Here is a 20,471-nt window from a genome sequence, read left to right on the forward strand (position 1 = left end):
AAGCAGGTGCAAAAGGCAAGAGGATGGGAAGGGTGGGAAGCAAGAAAGGAGAGGAGAGCACCTGAGAGCTTGCAAAGCCTAACAGAAGGACCAACAGCAGCAAATGCCAGGGGAGAGAGGAAGACAATCAGATCCCCTGTCATGGGGTGAGCAACAGGAGAGTACCTCATTATTATAATTATTTGCAACCCCTTTTAGCAGGGAAGAACTGTCTGGCAGTGCCATTTATTCCCAAGCATTCTTCCCTAATAATACCCTTAATACGGCTTGTTCCATCGCTTTTGTGAGAGGCATGTTTTTCATCTTCAAACTCAATTTCATTTATTAGAGACTTCACCATGTGTGACACAGTGTGCACACAGCAAGTGCAGCAAGGATTCATTTTAATTATTATGTATTACCAGGAGGTACAGTGTGTTTGTGCCGGTGGGCGAAAGGGCGAGGAGGGGGTGTTATCTATTTTGTTTCTGTGTCACGTATCACAACTGTAAGGTGATGGGGCTTTCTGAATTGCATTTTAAATTTGGATCTGGACATTTGTTGGCTGTCAGTGCTCCATGCCAGCCGTAGCGAAGGGAGAAAGTCTCCAACCAGCGTGTACCCGTGTGGCTGCAATAAATAGTCCAAGATAACAGACACCTCTCTCAAGTTTTTGTTAGAAAGTCAGCCAGAGGACTCTACTCTGGGCAGTGACTAATGATATTTGAATGCTGCTCTTTACGCAAGTGTGATAACATATATTTTTTTCAAACCCCTATGACTTTGCGGTAAAAGAAATCAAAATATCATTTTAGCTGGATCTTCAGATAAGGAACAGAAGGTGGGCTTGGGAAGCATGTTTTCTAAGCTGACTCTAACCTTATTAATTTTTTTCCAACTGGAAACTTTTCCCATCCTTCTACACAGAATTGCAGAGGGCTTTCTACACTGCAACTTTCTGCTAAGTGGTGTGACATAGGTATGGAAGGTATAAGATGGAGTATAATTTTAATTAGAATTAATTGTCTTGTTGAGGAATTTTATGGGAAGTTTGGCTTTTTTTTTTCTTTTTCTTTTGTTTGCCTGACAGATGGAGCCATTGTGAATTATTTGCTGTATTAGAACTGCCTGGTGTGGAAGAGAGCAATGTGGAAACCTGAAAGATTGGTAAATTGGAGAAAGTGTAGAATAAAACAGCAGAAAAGATGAGCAGTTAGAAGAATTTATTTTAGAAGGAAGGCAAAACAAAAATCTAGAGGATTTTTTGTATTTGCTCACTGTATGCATATAGCTGTAACTCTAAAACTAGGGTCATCACCTTTGCTGGTGGTGGAGAAGGGCACACATTACCCCACTCCATAGTCATGATGCTCTGTTCTGTGGGCTCAGTGTCAGATCTAAAGACAACCATCTACCAAATAATAATGTAACATATAGCAGCTGTGTAATAATTGTTATCAACCCTTTCCTCAAAACAGTTAGGGGAATAGACTAGAGGAACTTCTTGGTACAACATTTATGTTAATGCTTGATAAAGCCTATGCCAAGAAATGCTATCCATAGCAGATGGAGGTAAACCTCTACTCTCCCTGTTTTTAGTACCAGTTGCAATGAGGTTATGGCAGAATGAGCTTCATCACCCCAGTACACAGCAATTAATGTTGCTTGAGCCACCTTGGCTGAAGCAGTTGCCAGTTTCACGTTTTCCTTTGTAGGCAGACAAAACTCTGTAAGAAGGTAATAAGCTGCCTGTGAGCACTCACTTTTACAGGTTTGATTTGTTGAACTCAGCACCTCTAAAATGCAAGCCGAGGAAGACAACACCAATACAGGGGTTCATAGTGCACCTATATATTGGCAGCAGAACCAATGTAGTAATACTATGTTAGGAGCAATGGGAATTACGGGGTCTTAGTATGTTTTTATAAGACTCAGAGTTGATACAAATGTGCATATGTTTTGGAGAAGATAGCATCTGGTTGTTGGAAAACATGTTTCTATTGAATTTTTGACTGCTAAGTGCTGACAGGAAATGTTCTGTATTATTTAAAAATAGATGTTTATCTGGCACCAATGGAGTAAATAATGTGCGGCCAAGAAGAAACAGATACTAAGCGAGTGTTATTCTGATAATTTATTTTATTATTTTAATATAACCAAGTAGTGCTGGAAATTCCTGTAAGAAACTTCTGAAAAAATATAATACTGACTATAACTCTAAAATCAATATTTTAGTATAGCTGGAAGGGAAAAAAAAAAAAAAAACAACACAGTTTTCCTTTGGAGAAAATGACATGTTGGATATACTTTATTTACACACAAGCAAGTGTGAAAATGTTATTGTTTTGGCTTGATATTACTTCAAACTGAAAAAATATATATAAAATATATGTATCTATACTATGGAGGTTGTCAGTTTTATTTTCCTATTGTGTTCCCCATTGACATGCAGAAACTTTTCCATGATAAAGCTAACGAAACAAAACAAAGATTAGTTTGAATCTTCCAAGACAATGAAAAAGTCATGTTTTCATAAGGCGTTTATCAGTTCAAGCAGTCTGCCTTTCAGAGATAAACGTCCACTGCAAATGAAAAAGGAGTTTTTTGTTTTTTTGTTCACGTTAAAGTTAAGTGATAGAAAGCTGCGGCCATGGGCTAATATGATACCAAGGTGGTTTGTTCTTAAGAGCAAGAGAGATGACTGCTTGCTTCTTAAAGACCTCTGATTGCATGGCATGTTTGATCGAAATCCAAACCAACTTGCTTTGAATGACAAATTGATTGTTGTGTGCGTGTTTGATAATAGAGCAATTTGTCCCCTCAGGCATAATACTCTAATCCCCCCTTCATTTATCAGTAGGGAATCAGTAATTCAGCTCTTCTTCAGGAAGTTTGGCACAGTAGTGGTGATGCTCCATTGCACAGTTGCAGATCCCGTGGTGAAGATACCAATCCTAGCCGCATCTACACACTGATTGCTCAGCATGCATTTCATATCGCTCTTCAGCACCAACTGTATTGCTTGTTTTAGAAATGTAAATGTTTAAGTCACAACATAATTTTGTGTCTTCTTGAGGTTTTAAATGTCTTGTTTGCACACACGCTTTTGCTTTGATCCTCACTTCCGTGCTCTGACTCTGTTCTCATCTTCTGGTCCAGCTGAGCAGGAGGTGTTGCTTTGGTCTTCAGGGCTTCAGTCATACCTTGAAGAAATTGGTCAATGTACAGTGACAGATCTGTGGTCCTCCTGGTCCTAGCATTTGTGGTATGAAATGTTGCAATTCCTAGGGAGCTGTGCATGTTTGCAAAGTTCAAGGTATCCTGTGTAGCCATACCACTTATCAGCAAGGTGCAGAACCTCTGTGGTTGTTTGTCTGTCTCTTATTTCATGGAAGTGCTCTGTTTCCTCCATATCACAGAGGGTTTGTGTCACTAACTGTATATATCCCAAATAAGATACCATCTATCCTGAGAACAGTAGAAGTGTTTCACCAGCAAAAGTGCAGGGTGAAAAGAGATATAAAAGTCTGCATCCCTCCTGCTTTTCTGGTGATTTTTCACAGCTCCTTAACCATATTGATCACTGAGGTGTTGCTATCAGTCAAGATATTTCTGTCAAAAGCCCAAATGTACGGCAAAGCCGAAAAGCATACAGTCTGAGCAGGATATATGCGCTGATAACTTGTGAACACCATCACGTGCCCTCATAACCACAAAGCTCATGGACAGTAATTCCTTCTTGGCATGCAGCAGGGCAGGGCTTTTCCCCTGCTCGCAGCTTACTGAGAAAGCCACAGCACATCTGTTCAGTGGCTTGAGCCATTGAGCATTCTTTGCATAGCCTGACTCAATAAGCTGTCACTCTTGATTTTTAAAGCATTTCACAACAGGGGGTTAGGTTAACCTATAATGAAGAACCTCTTCAGAGCATCATCTGCAGAGGCCCCTTTGCTCGCAAACAGATGTTGTGTAAGGCTGCCACCATCATGTCTTGTGTCAACAGGGAATCCATCCTCGCTGCTGCAACAAAACACACCAGTGTACCCACCCTCCCTGTCAGCTGCTGGCCTCTGTTTTGCATTTATGATGATTCTAGATCAATGCTTTTATCCTTTCTTCTATGCTGCCATTCAGATTATAGAGATTCTCCTTAGAACATCTCTTTTTTTCAGGCTCTCTCTTGAAAACTGATTTTGCTTATCCTTTTGAGATGTTGGCCTCCTGTTACGTTTCTCTGAATTTTAGACCATTTGTTGGCTGGGGATAGGAGAGGGAGTGTGTACAGAAAGGCTCTTATTAGCCTGGGGATGCTAATTTCCTTAAGTCTCATTGATAGTCAACAAGGGAATGATGCAGAGCACTTAAATTTAGCGTGCTCCTCTGAGTCTCCCTAGAGAAGTGTCTGTCTCTCTCCATTGGCATTACAGATGACTGCATTGATAAATATTTGTCTTTATGAATACTTCCATGTTTGTCTGATCTTTAACGGTGCACATTTTTCCATTTCTTTTGATTTATAGTGTGTATTTTCTATCCTGACCAGAATTCACCAGGCTGGGGGAATAACACTGTGTTGGTGTTATTACATTTTGACTCGTATCAAAGTTGCATTTTTAACCTATGAGTCACGATTTGTTATCACAAACTTTAGTTAATATGTATATCATCAACACAGAGTCCTAATGGGCAAACTCATGGATTAGTTTCAGTAGGCATTGCTATACTGAATCCATTAACATTGTTTGTATTTACAGCAGCCACATGGCTAGATGATGTTTCCTTCAAACTTTGCTCACAGCCTTACTGCCACCCTATTGCACTGGTCAGGTTTGGATTATAAGCACCAAATGTTTAAAGAGCTTTGAAAAATATCTTTGTTTTTACAATTCATAAAAATTAAAATTATCAAAACAAAGCAAAATATGCCGTTCTTTCTCAATTACTGTGCCAGTTGAATATGTTAGTTGGTGAATAATATTTGTGAATGTTATCACTCCCAGAATGTACTTGTTAAAAAGCTGTTTCTCTAATTCTGTTGCAGTTAACTACTTCATAAAAAATGGTACAGAAGATGTATTACTTTGTGGCAATAGCACTGATGCTGGGTAAGTAATTTAAATGGCTTCCCTTCTGTTTGTGTTCTTGTTGTTGTTACATTTCCTTCAGTTTTTTCCACTTTTCACCTTTATGAAGTAGATATTTCAAATTCCTTGTTTCAGTAGTAATAGGAGAGAGTAATGCTTAGAGACTGCAAATATTTCATTTTCTTACAATGCAGACAGCAAGGAAATCACAAATAATTCCTGTGTTATAATAGTTTACTGGTCTGCACAAAGGACTTCGTTCATAGCCCTACCACCCATAGAAGCTAATGATTCCTTCTGCATCCAGTCCTCAGGGTCTAAGTGCATTGTCTGGGTGTATGATTTTATTTGATAGGTTCTTGTGATCTTAATGGAAATGGAAGAGTTGGTCTGGGATGGTGAGAGATGGATCTTGTGTGGGCAGAGGAGATTAAAAAGTATGCAGAGACTGTAGGGTGTTTGAAGTTGTATGACAAAGAAGAATAGAGACCTTAGTGTGGTGGGATGGATTAGCTTTTGATCTAAATATGAGGGAATAGTTGAACCAAGGAGGTGGATGACCTAGGTCAAGTGAGGAGAGGATGTACTTTTGGAGGAGAAGGATGTTCTGAGCTGGTAGAACTAATTGTGGAAGACTTAAAAAAAAAAAAAAAAAAGGAGGGGGTGTTAAATTAGGAAGAGCTTATTGTGAAAAGAGAAGGAAGATATAATCTAATCTTGCTTGTGTACAGGACAGTGAGAAAAGCCATGGGGTCCTGGAAAGAGATGCTTTACTTTCTGCTGCCACTATCTGTATCTGTATTTGCATAAAGCAAAGGGAAAGCTGAAGTGTCAGCCTTCCCTCTGCGTGTCTTGTGTCTGATCCGTATTGCCAGTCTAATTTAGACTGTAAACTCCTTGGGCACAGGGCCATGCTTTCCTCTTTGTTTGTTCCAAGGAAGGTACAATGTCAGCATTCATTAATTAAATGCTTTGTTGATTGTAATACATTGCATTTATCCAAGCTCAGGCTGGACTCCAAGACTATTGGGATATTTCCTGGGGATCCCAGGATTTGGCAGTCTATCTACACTGGTGTGCTTCAGCCTTTTGTAAGCAATAGACGATAATATTGAGCAAGAAATGTTCTGCACGATAGCAATATTGTGTCTTTGCTATACCTTGCACAGAGTTCCTGTCTGTCATCCACTACTGTTATTTAAACACATGGAGATAATTAGGCATGATCCTAAGGCCTCAAGGGACCTGCAAAGTTTTGTATTCCCACCTGTTAGGACAAAGACCATCATTCACAGTCCAACATACCCAACCAAGCAGGACTCCTTTTCCTTAATCCTTCAATAATCAAAGCCAAGAGTAAGTAGGTTCAATAGTAAAAGAGCTGATCTGAATAGGCAAGACATTTTGGGATAGTTTGCGCCACAGAATCAGGGAAGGGAGTGAAAAATGAGTGGATGCATAATATCGTGGTCCTCCTCTCTATCAGCAATGAAATTAATGACAAGGGCCTAAGTCGGGAACCTGGCAAGAGAGAGAATAGGAGAAAACAGTTGGCAAGACTGTGTCTGAATGTTCATAGCATTTTTGGAGTTTGTTTCTGCCCTTACTCTGAAATAGCTTGAATTTATTAGCCTCCGGGGTATGCTGAGGACCCAGAGGAAATGCAGGGAAGGGTGGTGTCATGTGTGCGCTCCTGGAGGGATTTGTTGTTACAGTGAGGGATATCTGTGCTGTGGCTGGGATATTAAATCTCAAGGTAATTGACAAAACCATTTTAGTGCATTTTAAAAGCATGTTAATGACACTCTGAGGTTTGGCTGGTTGCTGTTATTATAGAAGAATAAAAAAAAAAATCTAAATAAATCTACTATGGCAATTATTAGGTGATGAGACTCAGATGGTCTGATGTAAGAGAGTTTAGTGATGGAGACTGCAACCTGAGCTGGAGCAGCAGGCCAAAATCAGCAGGGAAATGATCATCAGTGGATGCTATATCACAGACAACCTAATTATCTCTAAGGTGGGGGCTTTATTACATTACTAGGAGGGACTGTTTTCTGAACAAGCACCCAAACTGCCAATAAAGCAGGAGGTAATGGATCTAGCTAATATTGATTCTGGTTCAGAAGGGATTTGAATAAATGGATGTCACTCAGATGCAGCAAACATGTCTCCAGTACAATACCTGGCAGATGGAAGAAAAAATCTTGGTTTATGTTTTAAGGTACGTTCAAGCAACCTTGAGGAGTTATGTTAAAAATCACTTTGCATAGATGTAGCAGGAATGTTGGGGAGAAGGCATGTTTCTTGGTTGGACAAGGACTAACCTGTCTGTGGGGTTTCCCATGTGATGCCTTAGAAACTTTACCCAGGATGTCTGAAATTTTATTTTTATTCACTTAATCAGATTGAAATTGTGTTGTGTTTGTATTTTTTATCCAACTGCATTTTTCCCCATGATGTGCTGCTAGACTTTTATTTGTATTTAAGAGGAATAAAGAGTCCAATGGAAACAAAAAGTAATGTTTGGAGTAGAAAGAAAATCAAATGATTGTGATCAAAGATGTTCTTTGGGTCAGAGTGAACGTTTGTGACGCGTGCTTGGTGTTTCACAACAAGCACATTCAGAGCACGACATTAATGGAAAAATCCTCTGCTCTGAGATGTGTCACAGATTGGTCAGCCACTGGAAGTGGTGCTATAGCAGTAAGGCTCTTTTAATAAAAAAAAAGTGTAGTGTATTTGCAGAATTATTTATGTTTTTAGATGCGTTTCGGGGTTAATTCGGTACTTTTAGATATGGCTACACTGGGATTTGTCCAAGTTGGTTGGTTCTCCTTGCAATTTCAGCTCCTTATATTTGATTTGGTTAAAATAAATGGAGAAAGCTCAACTACTTTTATTTTCAAGAGGATTACAAATTCTTCTATAAACCTGCCTTTCAATTTAATTCCCAGACTAGCATCTCATCCAATTTTGAACACCTTATTTTAAGCCCTGAGGAAGATCCAGTAAAGATCTTGTACAAGGATGAAATAGCTGGAAGATCTTGGCTAGGATCACAATGTGAAAGCTGCTCCAGCCTTCATGAAATCCAGCTTTAGCATCAAGGGGACTATGGTTTGTAAGGTCTGCAGAACATGTGACTGAGCTGCCTTATGGGGCAGCAAACAGCACCATACACTGCCAGCACAGGCATCGTGGGCCTTTTGGAGGCATCTACCTCACATTGTAAAAGTGGCCCCTGAGGTCAAATCTGCCACATATGCGTACAGTGATAGCACCAATGGCTAAACCCATTGGTGGGCCAAAGTGCTGAGGAACCCACAGTACGTGGCACATTTTGTGCCTGCCCCCAGGTGATGGTACATGGCCAACACGGGGCAAAATGGTTGTTTTGGGGAGTCGTGATCCCACATTCAGCTCCAGCATGGCATCCTGCCTGAGCACATCAGCAGCACTTCTACCAGGCATCGTCATGCTGTGATCACCAGACCAAATCGCCCAGTGAATGAGCTGTGGGAAGCATTATATGTCATGCAGCACCATCCTGCCTTGTGCCATCCATGCAATTACAGCGTGTTCCTTCTCAATGATTATTAACCATTCATTTTAATGAGATGCCCAATACCATGGAGCCCTGTTTCCCACGGGGCAAAGATTTATGGGGGCTGCCGCGGCTTGGGATTATCAGTCCATGAAAAGGGAAGATACATTTCAGCTCCAAAGCAGTTCCACTTTTATGCTGTTGTAATTTCACAGGGACATTTTTCTGTCTTAGACTGCTGTTTTGTCTTCCTTCTCTGCCTGAAGGTTTGGAAGAGCAATAGAAACAGCAAAGAAATTTGTCCATTAGGGAAAAGAGAAATGGACAAGATGCTATCAATGTACAAAGTAAACAAGCAGAAAAAGAGAAACTTATCTTTGTTCTTTTCACTTTTTCACTTGCAACTACTATAGGGAGATGGTTTTTCAGACAAACGCGTATGTTTTAAGTCAATTGTGTCCCCTCTGGGTCTCAAGGCCAGACTGTGTTTTTATTTTTATTTTTATTTCTTTGTCCTTTCACATGACTTGTCCTATATACTCGGCTTGTGGGCAGGAACAGTCTACGAGATCATACAGACAATGAAAGTACATTTGCATCGTGTCTGTACGGATATTACCAAAAAGACTAGTGAACAGGAAGGAAAAGCAGCCAGTAAAGCTACTTCAGGATGTAACAAAAAAGCACCTTTGGCAACTGCATCCTAGTAACTGTTGCTATAGAAACTTTACCTACCTTTATTCTCGCTATGACCTTGATTTTTCTTAACAGCTTACATTAAAATAATGTACAGAGTGGGTCAAGATTCTACATGGTTTGGTAAATTCAGCTGTCACCGAGCTGATTGCTTCTACGGGATGTAGGAAGGACCATGCAATGTAATGCTCCTCAAAGTTTTTTAACAAGTCCTAACAGTTTCTAAAGTATCATCAAAGTAAAACTGTTTCCTGTTGTGTTATGTCATTTTACTAAGGAAATTAATACCAACACATAAAATTGCATCAGATGCCTGTTTTCACAGTTTCCATGAATACCGAAAGCAACGCTTCTATGGTAGGTTCTCCAAGCCAACATGCTGTCAGCATACTCAATACAGCATGTACAGTGATGTAGCACTTTGATCTCTGAGCTGTAATAACATTCCTTTGCCTTTATGCATCCTCCATGGGGTGATTTAAAGTCCCTTGCAAGGGCTTATCACAACCCTTAAGGGTAGAGAAGAAACATGCACCATACCAAGGAGCGCTGCGACTACAGATACTTCCCATGCTTCCACCAGCTCTATCTTGTCTTGCACAACCCAGTGCTGCAGCTTTTGCTCAGCCCTTGGCAGGCAAAGAGCCTGGAACCACATATATATGTCCACCAGAATAGTATCTCCAACAGTGTGGTCTCCCACAGCTCTCAGTCCCCGAAGTACAAGTAGACATGGCCAGTAACACAAGCCCAGCTGCGCTGAAAATTGAGGAAGTGCAGCAGAGAATAATGTACCCACTTGGTTCTTTTATTCTGCCGCTGGCAATTAGGTCCGCTGCAGCTCTGAGTTGCATGAATTTAAGTAAGCCTGTGTTATTATTATTGCTATTATTATAATTACTTGCTGTCTTAAGATCTGAAGGCCCCAGATTCAGGCATTGTTTTGTTGGCTACTGGACAGATACAGTAAGAAGAGCCCCCTTCTCCTGAAGGGTTTGTGTTTAAGAGGCACCAACTTGAACAGGTTGGGGTGAAGATAGAGCTCAGGTGCCTTCTCTGCATGTATGTTCTCCTGGGGAGAGACAAGAAAGGGGAATGTCATAAGGAACAGCTAGTCAAGGTGATCTCTGGATAACCAGCTTTGCCAGGCAGGTGCAGTCTGGCAGCCTGTGTTTAACTTGTTATGTGAATGGACCCATCACAGCAAATGGGCTCCTGGCCAGCTTTAGAGTGTGTCTGTGGGACCGGTGTCCTCATAATGCTCACCACGTTCAGTCTGATGGGGTGTAGCTGGATGACAGGTGGGAAAGGCTGGAAAAGCTGGTGGAGTGAGGAAGGGGATACAGTTCCCAAATGCGACTCCTTTCAGCAGTGATAATATTTCGTAAAGAATAAAGTCTATTGTTTAGGCTGCCAAAGCTGATAACCTAATTACACCCCGGTTTAGTAAGCAATATCAATGACCTTATTACAAACCTTCAGGCTGTACAGCGTGCCTTGCATGAATTTAACTAGATTCTGATGTAAATCACATAGACTTTTCCATTTACTCCTTGTTGGTTACAGTGACATCAGAATGAGGATGGCTTGCTCCTCGTGAGAAAGCCTCTCACTTGAGTATAAGAAACACCACAAGACAGGTATATCACTTGAAGGATGCTGCAGAGGCCATCGGGGATAACTTTATGTACTATACAGCCTTCAGGTCAGCAGTGGAAGTCTTCACTCCTGGGGATCAGTTGTGTATTTGGAAGGTCATGTCTGCGGTTAAACAGCAGCAGTAGGATTAAATCTAAATCCACTCAGTTCTTAAGGATGGGTAATATTATCTCTTAGTCAAAGTTGTAATAAGCTCATCAACCACATGAGAGAAGCAGACTGACTGTGGGCTACTGTCTTCATTAAACAGTAATCTGTCATTGTGTTTATGATGATAAATTGCTTTGCATTTTGATTGATGGGTCAGGCAGAAGACCCAGTGCCTGGCCACTAGATTGATTGAGAATGATAGTTTGCCTTCCTTGTTGGAACATGAAGTATAAAAAAGTCATCCTGGAGCACAGGGAGTTCTTCCTCTTGCTTGCGTGCCTGCATGAAGGGTCTGACATAGCCTGAAACCAGTGGTTTTCCATCTGTCTGAACAAGTAGCCAGTGGAGAGGGTGAAACAGTCTGTGGGTGCAAGTCAGTGGCATACAGAGAGGCCAGTGGGTGCTCTGAGCCGGCGAGCAAGCCTGCTCACTTGTGCCTCCTTCCCTTTGCTTCTCCAGTTTCAGCACTTGGTCAGTGTTGCTCTTTATTCTGATCTCCTTTCATAATTTTTTTTTTCCTGTGGTGTTTGGTTGGATCTGCTTGCACTTCCTTTTAGACTGTTGGTACCCCTTGCTTTCAGTCAGACCTATGAAGCGTGCCTCTGTGAGTGAGATGTTGGCTCTTAGATGGTGAGTAATGGGGAATTATAAGTCAGACTCTCTAACCATGGTTAGTCTTTAATATCACAAAAAAAAAAAAAAAAAAAAAAAAAAAAGAGAGCAAGAGAAGGAGAGCAGCCTGTGACTTTCAGGCAGACCAAGCTTTCACTGTTAGCAACCCCTCACCTTGGCTAGGATGCTGCTGACTTTCAGTCTCCTTCTCCTACATGCCCAATCACCCGTACAATGTTCATTTTGTAAATACAAGAAAACATATTGCCCTGTTTCAGATGGTTAGTTTTATCTTCTCAGGCTGGAGCAAATGTTAGGTTAAGGATCTTTATTTGTTCCCCTGTAATCATTGCTTGGTAGGCACTCCTTGTTTGGCTGCTGGTCTCTTCCCTCAAAGCCAGGAGAAGTGAGAAAACATGAGAAGTGCAGAGAAAAAGCACTTGTGTGTGTGATCTAAAGGAGATCCAGGCCTTTGCTTTGTGGCCTGAGGACTTCAACATGAAAAGGCAGGTTGAGGAATTCTTTGCCATGTGCATCACCAAGCCTGGGAGGCCACAGGCACCATTTCTCCTTCCAGCTCTTACTGTGAGGCTTTGAAACCCCATCATGCTCAGCAGGCAATCCTCTGGAATTAGCAACATATCAAAAGCATCAACTGTAAACATTTCCGCTTGTTTTCTGCATTCTTAGGCTTAAAATGTGACAAAACCAGGGATACCTAGGAGCCCTTACCATGATATGTTTGTTGTTTGTTTTTAAGGCTTTATTTAATTATTTTTGGTGTGTGTCAGTGGGATGCACTTTATCTCCCATTGTTGCTTCTTTTATAAGCAATTTGGAGTGGCAGGCTGTAGTGAGCTTTTCCAGCCTACACCAGATAAAGGCATAGACCTGACTTTACAGCTGTCATACCTGACTTGAGCAGCGGTTTGTTGCTAACTTCTGGTAGCACATGGATAACACTCCCTGTGTGTACGGGATTTGAATGTTACAACCTAGCACGTCTGTTTTACAAATCTTCTTTTATTGCACAGCCTTATTGGCCACTGCAGTCTGGATCAGCAGGTTCCTTGGCTTGCTGAGATTAAACTCTTGAGCCAGAGCATTTTGTAATTATGCCCCTCAGCTCCAACTCTCTGGCATTCCCAATCTGTGTTATTTAAAACAAAGCCGTTTCTTATGTTCTTTAATTTCCTGTACCAGTGCCAGCTTACAGTGGTGATTACAGCCTGATGGATAGGTAGGTAGACTGATGCTTTTAACTTTTCCCAATCAATGACACTAATTTTATTGTGATTAATTGAACAGCATCCTGTGAGGCTCCTGTGCAGGATGTTATATTTATGTCGTTTGTTGTTGTTGCCCATCCCTGTGCATCAGAGGAGAGTGCAATCCTCTGTAATGCTTCCCCAAAGTAACAGAAGCGAAAGATTTTGGGGAAAAAAAAAAAAAAAAAATCTGAGGGGGAAGACTTTATTATACATCTAAGACACTTCAGCAAAATCTTGACACTCCTTGAAAAAATCCTTAGAGGAAATGGTGTCAGTTGCAGAATAATATTCTCATGTGAGAGCCTTCCTCCTAAATTTCTGTAGAGTATTTTTCTGGGAAGAAGCTCAACATACCCACAACCCGTGGGTTATCGCCTCTGTAGGCTACAAAAGAGGGTGAGGAAGTATAAGAAGCTAAAAAATAAGAGATTTTTGTCTCAAGCATCTAGTCTCCATTAAGAGGGATGTGAGCTAATGTTAATAGCATTCTTTGAGCCAGAGTTCATGTTTTTTTGTGCTCTAGACACCTCATTTGAATGCTCATACACCTGCACATAATATTAGAGTACCGTGTACACTCACTATGGAGCCAGACAGATCTTTTCACTGCAGCAATCTATTGCTAAGTGGAAAAGGTTTTAGAGACACACAAAGGCAGAACAAATCATGAAAAAATAGCAACTGTATTATAAACAGAAAATATTAGTCTGAGGAACCATTGTTCACTTTCAAAGTCAGAGGAGTTGCATCTCCATTTCCTAGGGCTTTCCAAGCAATTGCAGCAAACTGCTTTACCTTTTTGCTTCAAAATGGAGTTTCCCCAGTCAGAAACACTGGCAGTGAACCTAAGAGTGACTTTGAAACCTCTGATCTTGTGGTGATGCATGAAAATACATCCAAGTTGAATACTCCCAATATTGCCTTTCTTTAAGGCACAGCTCTCTCATATTTGAAATTATGGCTGAGGAAACTCCAAAGAAATTAAGATGAAAGTCTCTCGTGAAATGAATGGCAGCATTTCTGTTTTGTCTAAGATGTGGCCAGCTTATTCTAGGTGAAAATTTATTTCCAACCTAGGTTTAAGTCCACCAGTAAAGCTATCACTATTGAGTTTCTCACAGCTGTGCTCAGATGTTTTAGCTATTCATAATAATGTTAAAATATGAGCAGTTACACCAGCTCAGTAGAGCTTCTTGGGATCTGTCTTTCATGAAGGTGTAAGAAAGTTTGTCTGTCTCTGTAAATAATAGCTCAGTTTCCACCCCAATACATTCTTAATGCAGTCATTTTCATGGCAAAAGGAAAGAGCCTTAACAAGAATTTTCATGTCCTGCCTGGGTATTATGTCCTTCCTGGGCATGATGTCCTAACATAAGTGCACAGAAAGGGTTTCCTTCTAAAGAACCCAGAGGGTCCATTTCTCTTGAATGGTATCAGCAGCATGTCACGGGCACTGTAGGTTGTCTGCAATAGCAGATCTGAGGCAGAAATCTGATGTCTCTATGGCAGAGAGTGACAGCAGATGCTGCCTCTAGGACAGAGGAGATACAGTGAAAATGTTGCCTCAATAAAGGACATGGTTATACAAGAGATATTCAGTATGCCTATGCATATTTCAAGGAAAAAAAAAAAAGAAAAAAAAAATCAGCATTTTCTTCTTTTGTAACTCAGTAATGTTACTTTACTTTTTATTCAAATGTGTCTCTGATCAGGAAACAATAGGAAATTAAAAGTAAGAAAGCTCTAGAAGGATGCATTTCTAGGCAGGGGAAAAAAATATACACGTCTCCTTTATTCTTTCTTTGTCAGACATAGCTATTACTGTCTGTGGTGGTTTTACCTTGCTGGGCAGCTGAACTCCACCATAACAGCTCTCTCACTCCTCTTCCTCAAAGAGAAAGGGGGAGAAAGTATGATGCAAAGGGCGCAAGGGTTGAGATAAGGACAGGAAGATCATTCCACAATTATCATCATGGGCAAAACAGATTCAGTGTAGGGAGATTAATCAAATTTATTACCTATTACTAACAGGCTAGAGACGTGAGAACAGAAAAAGCAAACTAAAAACACCTTGTCCCCATCCACTCTCTTCTACACCTTCCCCTCAAGCAGCACAGAGGAACAGGGACTGCTGGGGGGCTGCGGTCAGTCCCTGAGGCTTTGCCTCTGCTGCTCCCTCATGGTCCCTCTGTGCCATCCTGCCCAAATTGAACCTGCGGGGGCTGCCCACAGGCAGCAGCTCCTCAAGAACGGCTCCCACACGGCTCCGTCCCCCAGGGTCCATCCCCCAGGAGCAAACTGCTCCAGCAAGGGTCCCCTATGGGCGGCAGCTTCCCCCAGACTCCCTGCTCCTGCATGGGCTCCTTTCCACGGGCTGCAGCTCCCCCCAGACCCCATGCTCCTGCGGGGGCTCTCCATGGGCCGCAGCCTCCTCCAGGCCACATCCACCTGCTGCATCCGGGGCTCCTCCACAGGTTGCAGCGTGGAGATCTGCTCCATGTGGGACCCATGGGTGCAGGGGGACAGCCTGATCCACCAGGGGCCTCTCCACAGGCTGCAGGAGAACTTGTGCTGCATGTCTGGAGCACCTCCTGCCCTCCTGCTGCACTCTCCCTGGTGGCTGCATGGCTGGGTCTTACTCCTCACTCTCCCAGCTGCTGTTGTGAAGTAGTTGTTTTCCCCCTTCCTTAAGTCTGCTCTCCCAGAGGCACAAACAACATCACTTATTGGCTTGGCTCTGGCCAGTGGTGGGTCCCTTTGGAGCCACCTGAAATTGGCCCTTATCTAACATGGGGCAGCTGCTGGATTCTTCTCACAGAGCCACCCCTGCAGCCACCCTGCTACAGGGGTGGCTTGCCACATAAACGCAATACATCGTCTAAATTCTCAACTGATATAAACTATCTTGTCTCTACCTAATAAGGTGGAATCACTTATAATATTCACTTCTGTATTACATTTAATTCACTAAACATCAACTATTCTTTTTCATTTTTATTGCTTTTTCTGAAGACCACTGCAAATATGGTTATGCAAACATTTTGCAATGCTTCAGCACTCCTTTTTTCAGTGTTCAAAGCAGACTTATTTAAAAATTTGTGCTCGACTAACGATATTAAATTAAGCTTCTTAAAATATTGTTAAATATGTAATGTCGGTGGCTGACACCCTAGATTTGTATACCTTCAAAACCTATAGTAATGTAGTCTCATCTCAACAGCAGTACTATATATATACATATATAGGTAAAATCCTTGTTTTTCATGCTGATGCACAGTCTGTTTTCTCAGGAGTCCACTTTGTTCTTTTTTTTTTTTTTTTTCGTTTAAAAATTATTTTTCATTATTTATTTTACTGCTTTGCATTTTGATGTGCAGCAATATTCTGCTTTGGTGAAAAATAGTGGCTGAAATAGCTGATGTCGAAAAAACAAACAAAAGTAAAAGTTATATACATTCCTGCAAATTTCTGCTGAGATCTGCTTCTCCAGATACTTAGATTGTTCTCACCTAACAAATTCCCAAATACTGTAGGGCCTTAGGACACTGGAAATTTCCTTGATCTTGTATTCTCTTTCCCTGATACATCCAGCAGCAAAATCTTTGCACTTTGCTCAATGTCTTCAATTTCTGATAGGTCATTTCTTATGCTTGGAAAGTAGCTTGTAGTGTGCAGGTGTATAGGGTCTTTTGGCTAATTGTTCATTGCACCATTGCTGGGAAAGTAGGAGGCTTACTGACCTGGGACCTCTGCCACCTGGTGTTATTTCATTTGATGATATGATTTGGTACTTAGTACCACTGTTGTCTCTAAAGCAGAGAGCATTCTTTTTCTCTTCTGGCATATGGGTCTAGAAAATTACTTGTAAAGAGTCTCAAAGTTTAATGAGAGCAGGTTCACCATTAGAGTATTACCCAGAACTGTAATAGTAAATGATTACCATTTCCCAGCTTATCCTTTCAAAGGAAAAACAAGATCGCAAAGATCTTTGGTATTATGAAGTTAGCATGTATGTCTATGTTTTCACTCAATGCTCAATTTACCTTGGAGCATCCGTGCTTTTAACCAAGAGCATTCAATATGGTCCTTTTGAAATCTCTTTTTCCACACTGAGGCCATCCATGACATATTTCATGTATTGTCTCATGTTTTGCAGGACATGCCCTGAGGGATACATATGTTTGAAGGCTGGGGAAAATCCGGACCATGGTTACACAAGCTTTGATACTTTTGGCTGGGCCTTTCTCTCTTTGTTCCGTCTTATGACTCAAGATTATTGGGAACGTCTCTATCAACAGGTATAAGAGTGTTTTCTTACTTGAAATAGGAAATAAACACATCATCTTATTAAATATCCGATAATTAAAGACAAGAAGGAATTCCTAGGTATTAGTTACATTGCTCTTTGTGTGTTCTGAACAAGGACCATCAGTTGTTACAATTTTATTTTATTAGAGGTATTGATCACACCAGAAGCATAAGACTGGGTATTTGGGGGAGGGAGTAAAATTGGTATTAATGGAAGGATTCTGTGAATTTACATGAATCTGAATAAAGTTTGCCACTTAATGAGGGTCATCCAGGCTGCTTAATGATTGTTTAGTGACTGATGTAACATAAACTAATCTTTTGAGCCCATCTCAAAACAACAACAAAAAAATTACAAAAAAACACCACCAACCAACCAACCAACAAACAGAAAACCTCCTATGTATTTGATGTATCTGTTTTTGCAAAGCATGTCAATGAACACAAATTCACTGGACAGCAAGACTACCTGGCACCTCCCAGCTCTCCGTACTGTAAACTTCTCATCACCAAGACCTAAGAGACAGAACTACAAATGGAGTTAACTACAAATGGAGTGGTCATGCATGCAAAATGGTCTGCTAGTAAATGCTCATTTTAGTGTACATTTTCCCAAAAGTATGCACACTCTGAAGAACCGCATATGATAGTTTGGTACTAAATTACACGCTCTGTCCATGAAACCATTGAACATTTAGTTCTGCATCTCAAAATTGCCAAAACTAGAGCATAACCAAGGAATTCAAGAGAGTTAGTGCAGAAAGATGCTTCTCTGAAGGTACTGAGGTAAACATCTTTGAAGGTACGAGGGATTTCAGCTTCACGTGTAGACAATTATACAATTTCATGTCAGGAAAATGTAATACAAGGCAATCAAAAATTATTTGAACAACTGCATTCAGTTATTTGGCACAGAGCTACATGTACAGTGCTGGAAGGCTGAAACTGTTGGGGCAAATAAGGGTGAACGTCACTCCTCTCATTATTTGACCCTATAATAGCACACTGTGTTTTCTATCACTAGAGTCAAATCCTTGACTGAATCCTTACCTATAACGTAAGTTCAACCTAAACTCTAGTTATGCCTGTAAAGAATCAGGCAGTACAGTCAACAGCACCTAGGGTTTAGTTTTTCTTATTCTGAGGCAGATGTCTAAATAATCCTTGGATGAATTACACCCTAAAAGTACCTTTTTCTCCCCATGGACTGTAATGGGACCTATACTGAAGACAGCTAAAGGGAAACAATGAATCCTGCATGGGAAGTCTCTATGTACTGCACAAAAATAGATTGAGCTATGTGAAGAAACCTCTCACTGCAGCTGATTGTAAGGTTATCTGTAGTCAAAGAAAACAAGCAGAAGTATTTGGTAAAAGAGGAAAACATTCTTATTTTAAAAATGAATTGTAGTGCAAGGCACGCAGTTTTTGACTAAGCTAAAAAAGTTTATTGTGGAGAACGTTTTTTCCATGAATGACATCAGCATTTGTCATGAAAGGGATTCTGTTTAAAAAAAAAAAAAAAAAAAAAGCAGCAACCTTTTTGCTAGTGAATTTACTTTTGTATTTACAGACTCTCAGATCTGCTGGGAAGATCTACATGCTCTTTTTCATGCTGGTCATCTTTCTGGGCTCATTTTATCTGGTCAACTTGATTCTGGCTGTGGTGGCCATGGCATATGAAGAGCAGAACCAAGCCACTATTGCTGAAACAGAAGAGAAGGAAAGAAAGTTTCGGGAAGCCATGGAGATGTTAAAGAAAGAGCAGGAGGTGAGTAAACTGCATGATGTGATTAGCCTTGGGTTACTTTAAGATGGTCCCTTGAGATTCACATTCTCTTTATTTCATATTTATATGATAACGGAAATAAGGTTCTGCTTGAAAGCAGCTTAATGTTTATTGTCCTGGGTAGAGTTATTACAGTCCTTTCTAAAAGAAAAATGATGGCTCTTTCTGCTAGGACTAGGGCCATTTAGGGTTGACACATCCAGAGCTGTATTGGTTTAACTATACCAGCATATGCCAGCAGAGGAATTTATATTAGTTGACATATAAGACATTTTCATGATGATATTACTACATCTGCATTCAAACACAGAACATCCATTTTGGTCGTTCAGCCATAGCCCCAGCTGAACCACTCCTTCTTTAGCTCACGTTCATTTCTACACTGTCTCATCCGTACTGCCATGAATATCCAAGCACACATGACTTTGTACCTAAACAAGTGAACAGGCAGATCTTGAGGTGAAGCTTTGCATATTGTATAAAGGATATGTGTTTAATGTTATGTTGTAGTTTGAGCAAAACATGGAGGCCTAGGTGTGAAAGCCTTAATAGCCAATGTGGCCTTAATAGCACTGATTAATTTGACTGTGATTTGTATGGGGTAGAAAGCATTTATTAAACAGCTGAAGAAAACGTTTTCAGTGCTGTGAGCAGGAAGACAATAAGAAAATTAGTATGAAATAACACACAGCACTGTAGTTCAGAGAAATAAATCCTTGATACACAATATAAACTAATATACATAATTTTCGTGAGGATACATATGGCTTCAGGGCCTAATCCAAAGCCCATTTAAATCCTTGGAAAGAAAATAGAAAATGCAATTCATTCTTGACAAAGTACTAGCAGAGGCTTATGCATTGTTTATGTCCTTTTAAAGATCTACTTCAATGGTTTAAGTAATAGGTAAATGCAATTTATTCCATATGTGAACAGAGTAACTTTCTGCCATAACCATAGGGAGCAAGCTGAACTCCAACTTGTACCTATTTTATACAAATTTTCATGTGTTTTGACTCCAGCTGAGCTCTTCCTAATAACAGTCAACTTTGGTAACCCCAGCTATAATTAAAGATATTTAGGAATTTCCTTTTGAAGACTTTGATTTCAGTTAAACCCATATGCATGTATGCATACAAAAAAGGAACAGTAAGTCCCGAAAGTCAATATGTGTCAAAATGAAGGTTGCTTGTGCAAACTTAAATTGTTCTCCTTTGTCTGTACGCTTTATAACATGGTCTTTTCTGTAGCCAACCGCATCTCATTTTTCCTGTGCCCTGTTCAGTACAAAGGGTGGACAGTGCAGGACTCAAGAGCAACTCTTCACTTTCTCCTCATTTGCTCTGTAGCCTTAGGCAGGCTCAGTCTTCCAGATT

The 20,471-nt window shown here is 40.7% G+C and overlaps 1 protein-coding gene across 2 annotated transcripts in view; it reads left to right on the forward strand.

Moving 5' to 3' along the window:
* LOC311206666 (sodium channel protein type 5 subunit alpha-like) overlaps positions 1–20,471 on the forward strand; it is a 206,850-nt gene that overhangs the window by 72,771 nt on the left and 113,608 nt on the right. For both annotated transcript variants that reach the window (XM_084282198.1, XM_084282199.1), the window contains 3 exons: positions 5,021–5,084; positions 17,155–17,296; positions 18,880–19,077. In XM_084282198.1, the coding sequence (XP_084138324.1) occupies positions 5,021–5,084; positions 17,155–17,296; positions 18,880–19,077 (404 nt within the window). The remainder of the gene's footprint in view (positions 1–5,020; positions 5,085–17,154; positions 17,297–18,879; positions 19,078–20,471) is intronic.

This window comes from Netta rufina (assembly GCF_964035555.1).
Source record: "Netta rufina genome assembly, chromosome: 2".
Lineage (NCBI taxonomy): Eukaryota > Metazoa > Chordata > Aves > Anseriformes > Anatidae > Netta > Netta rufina.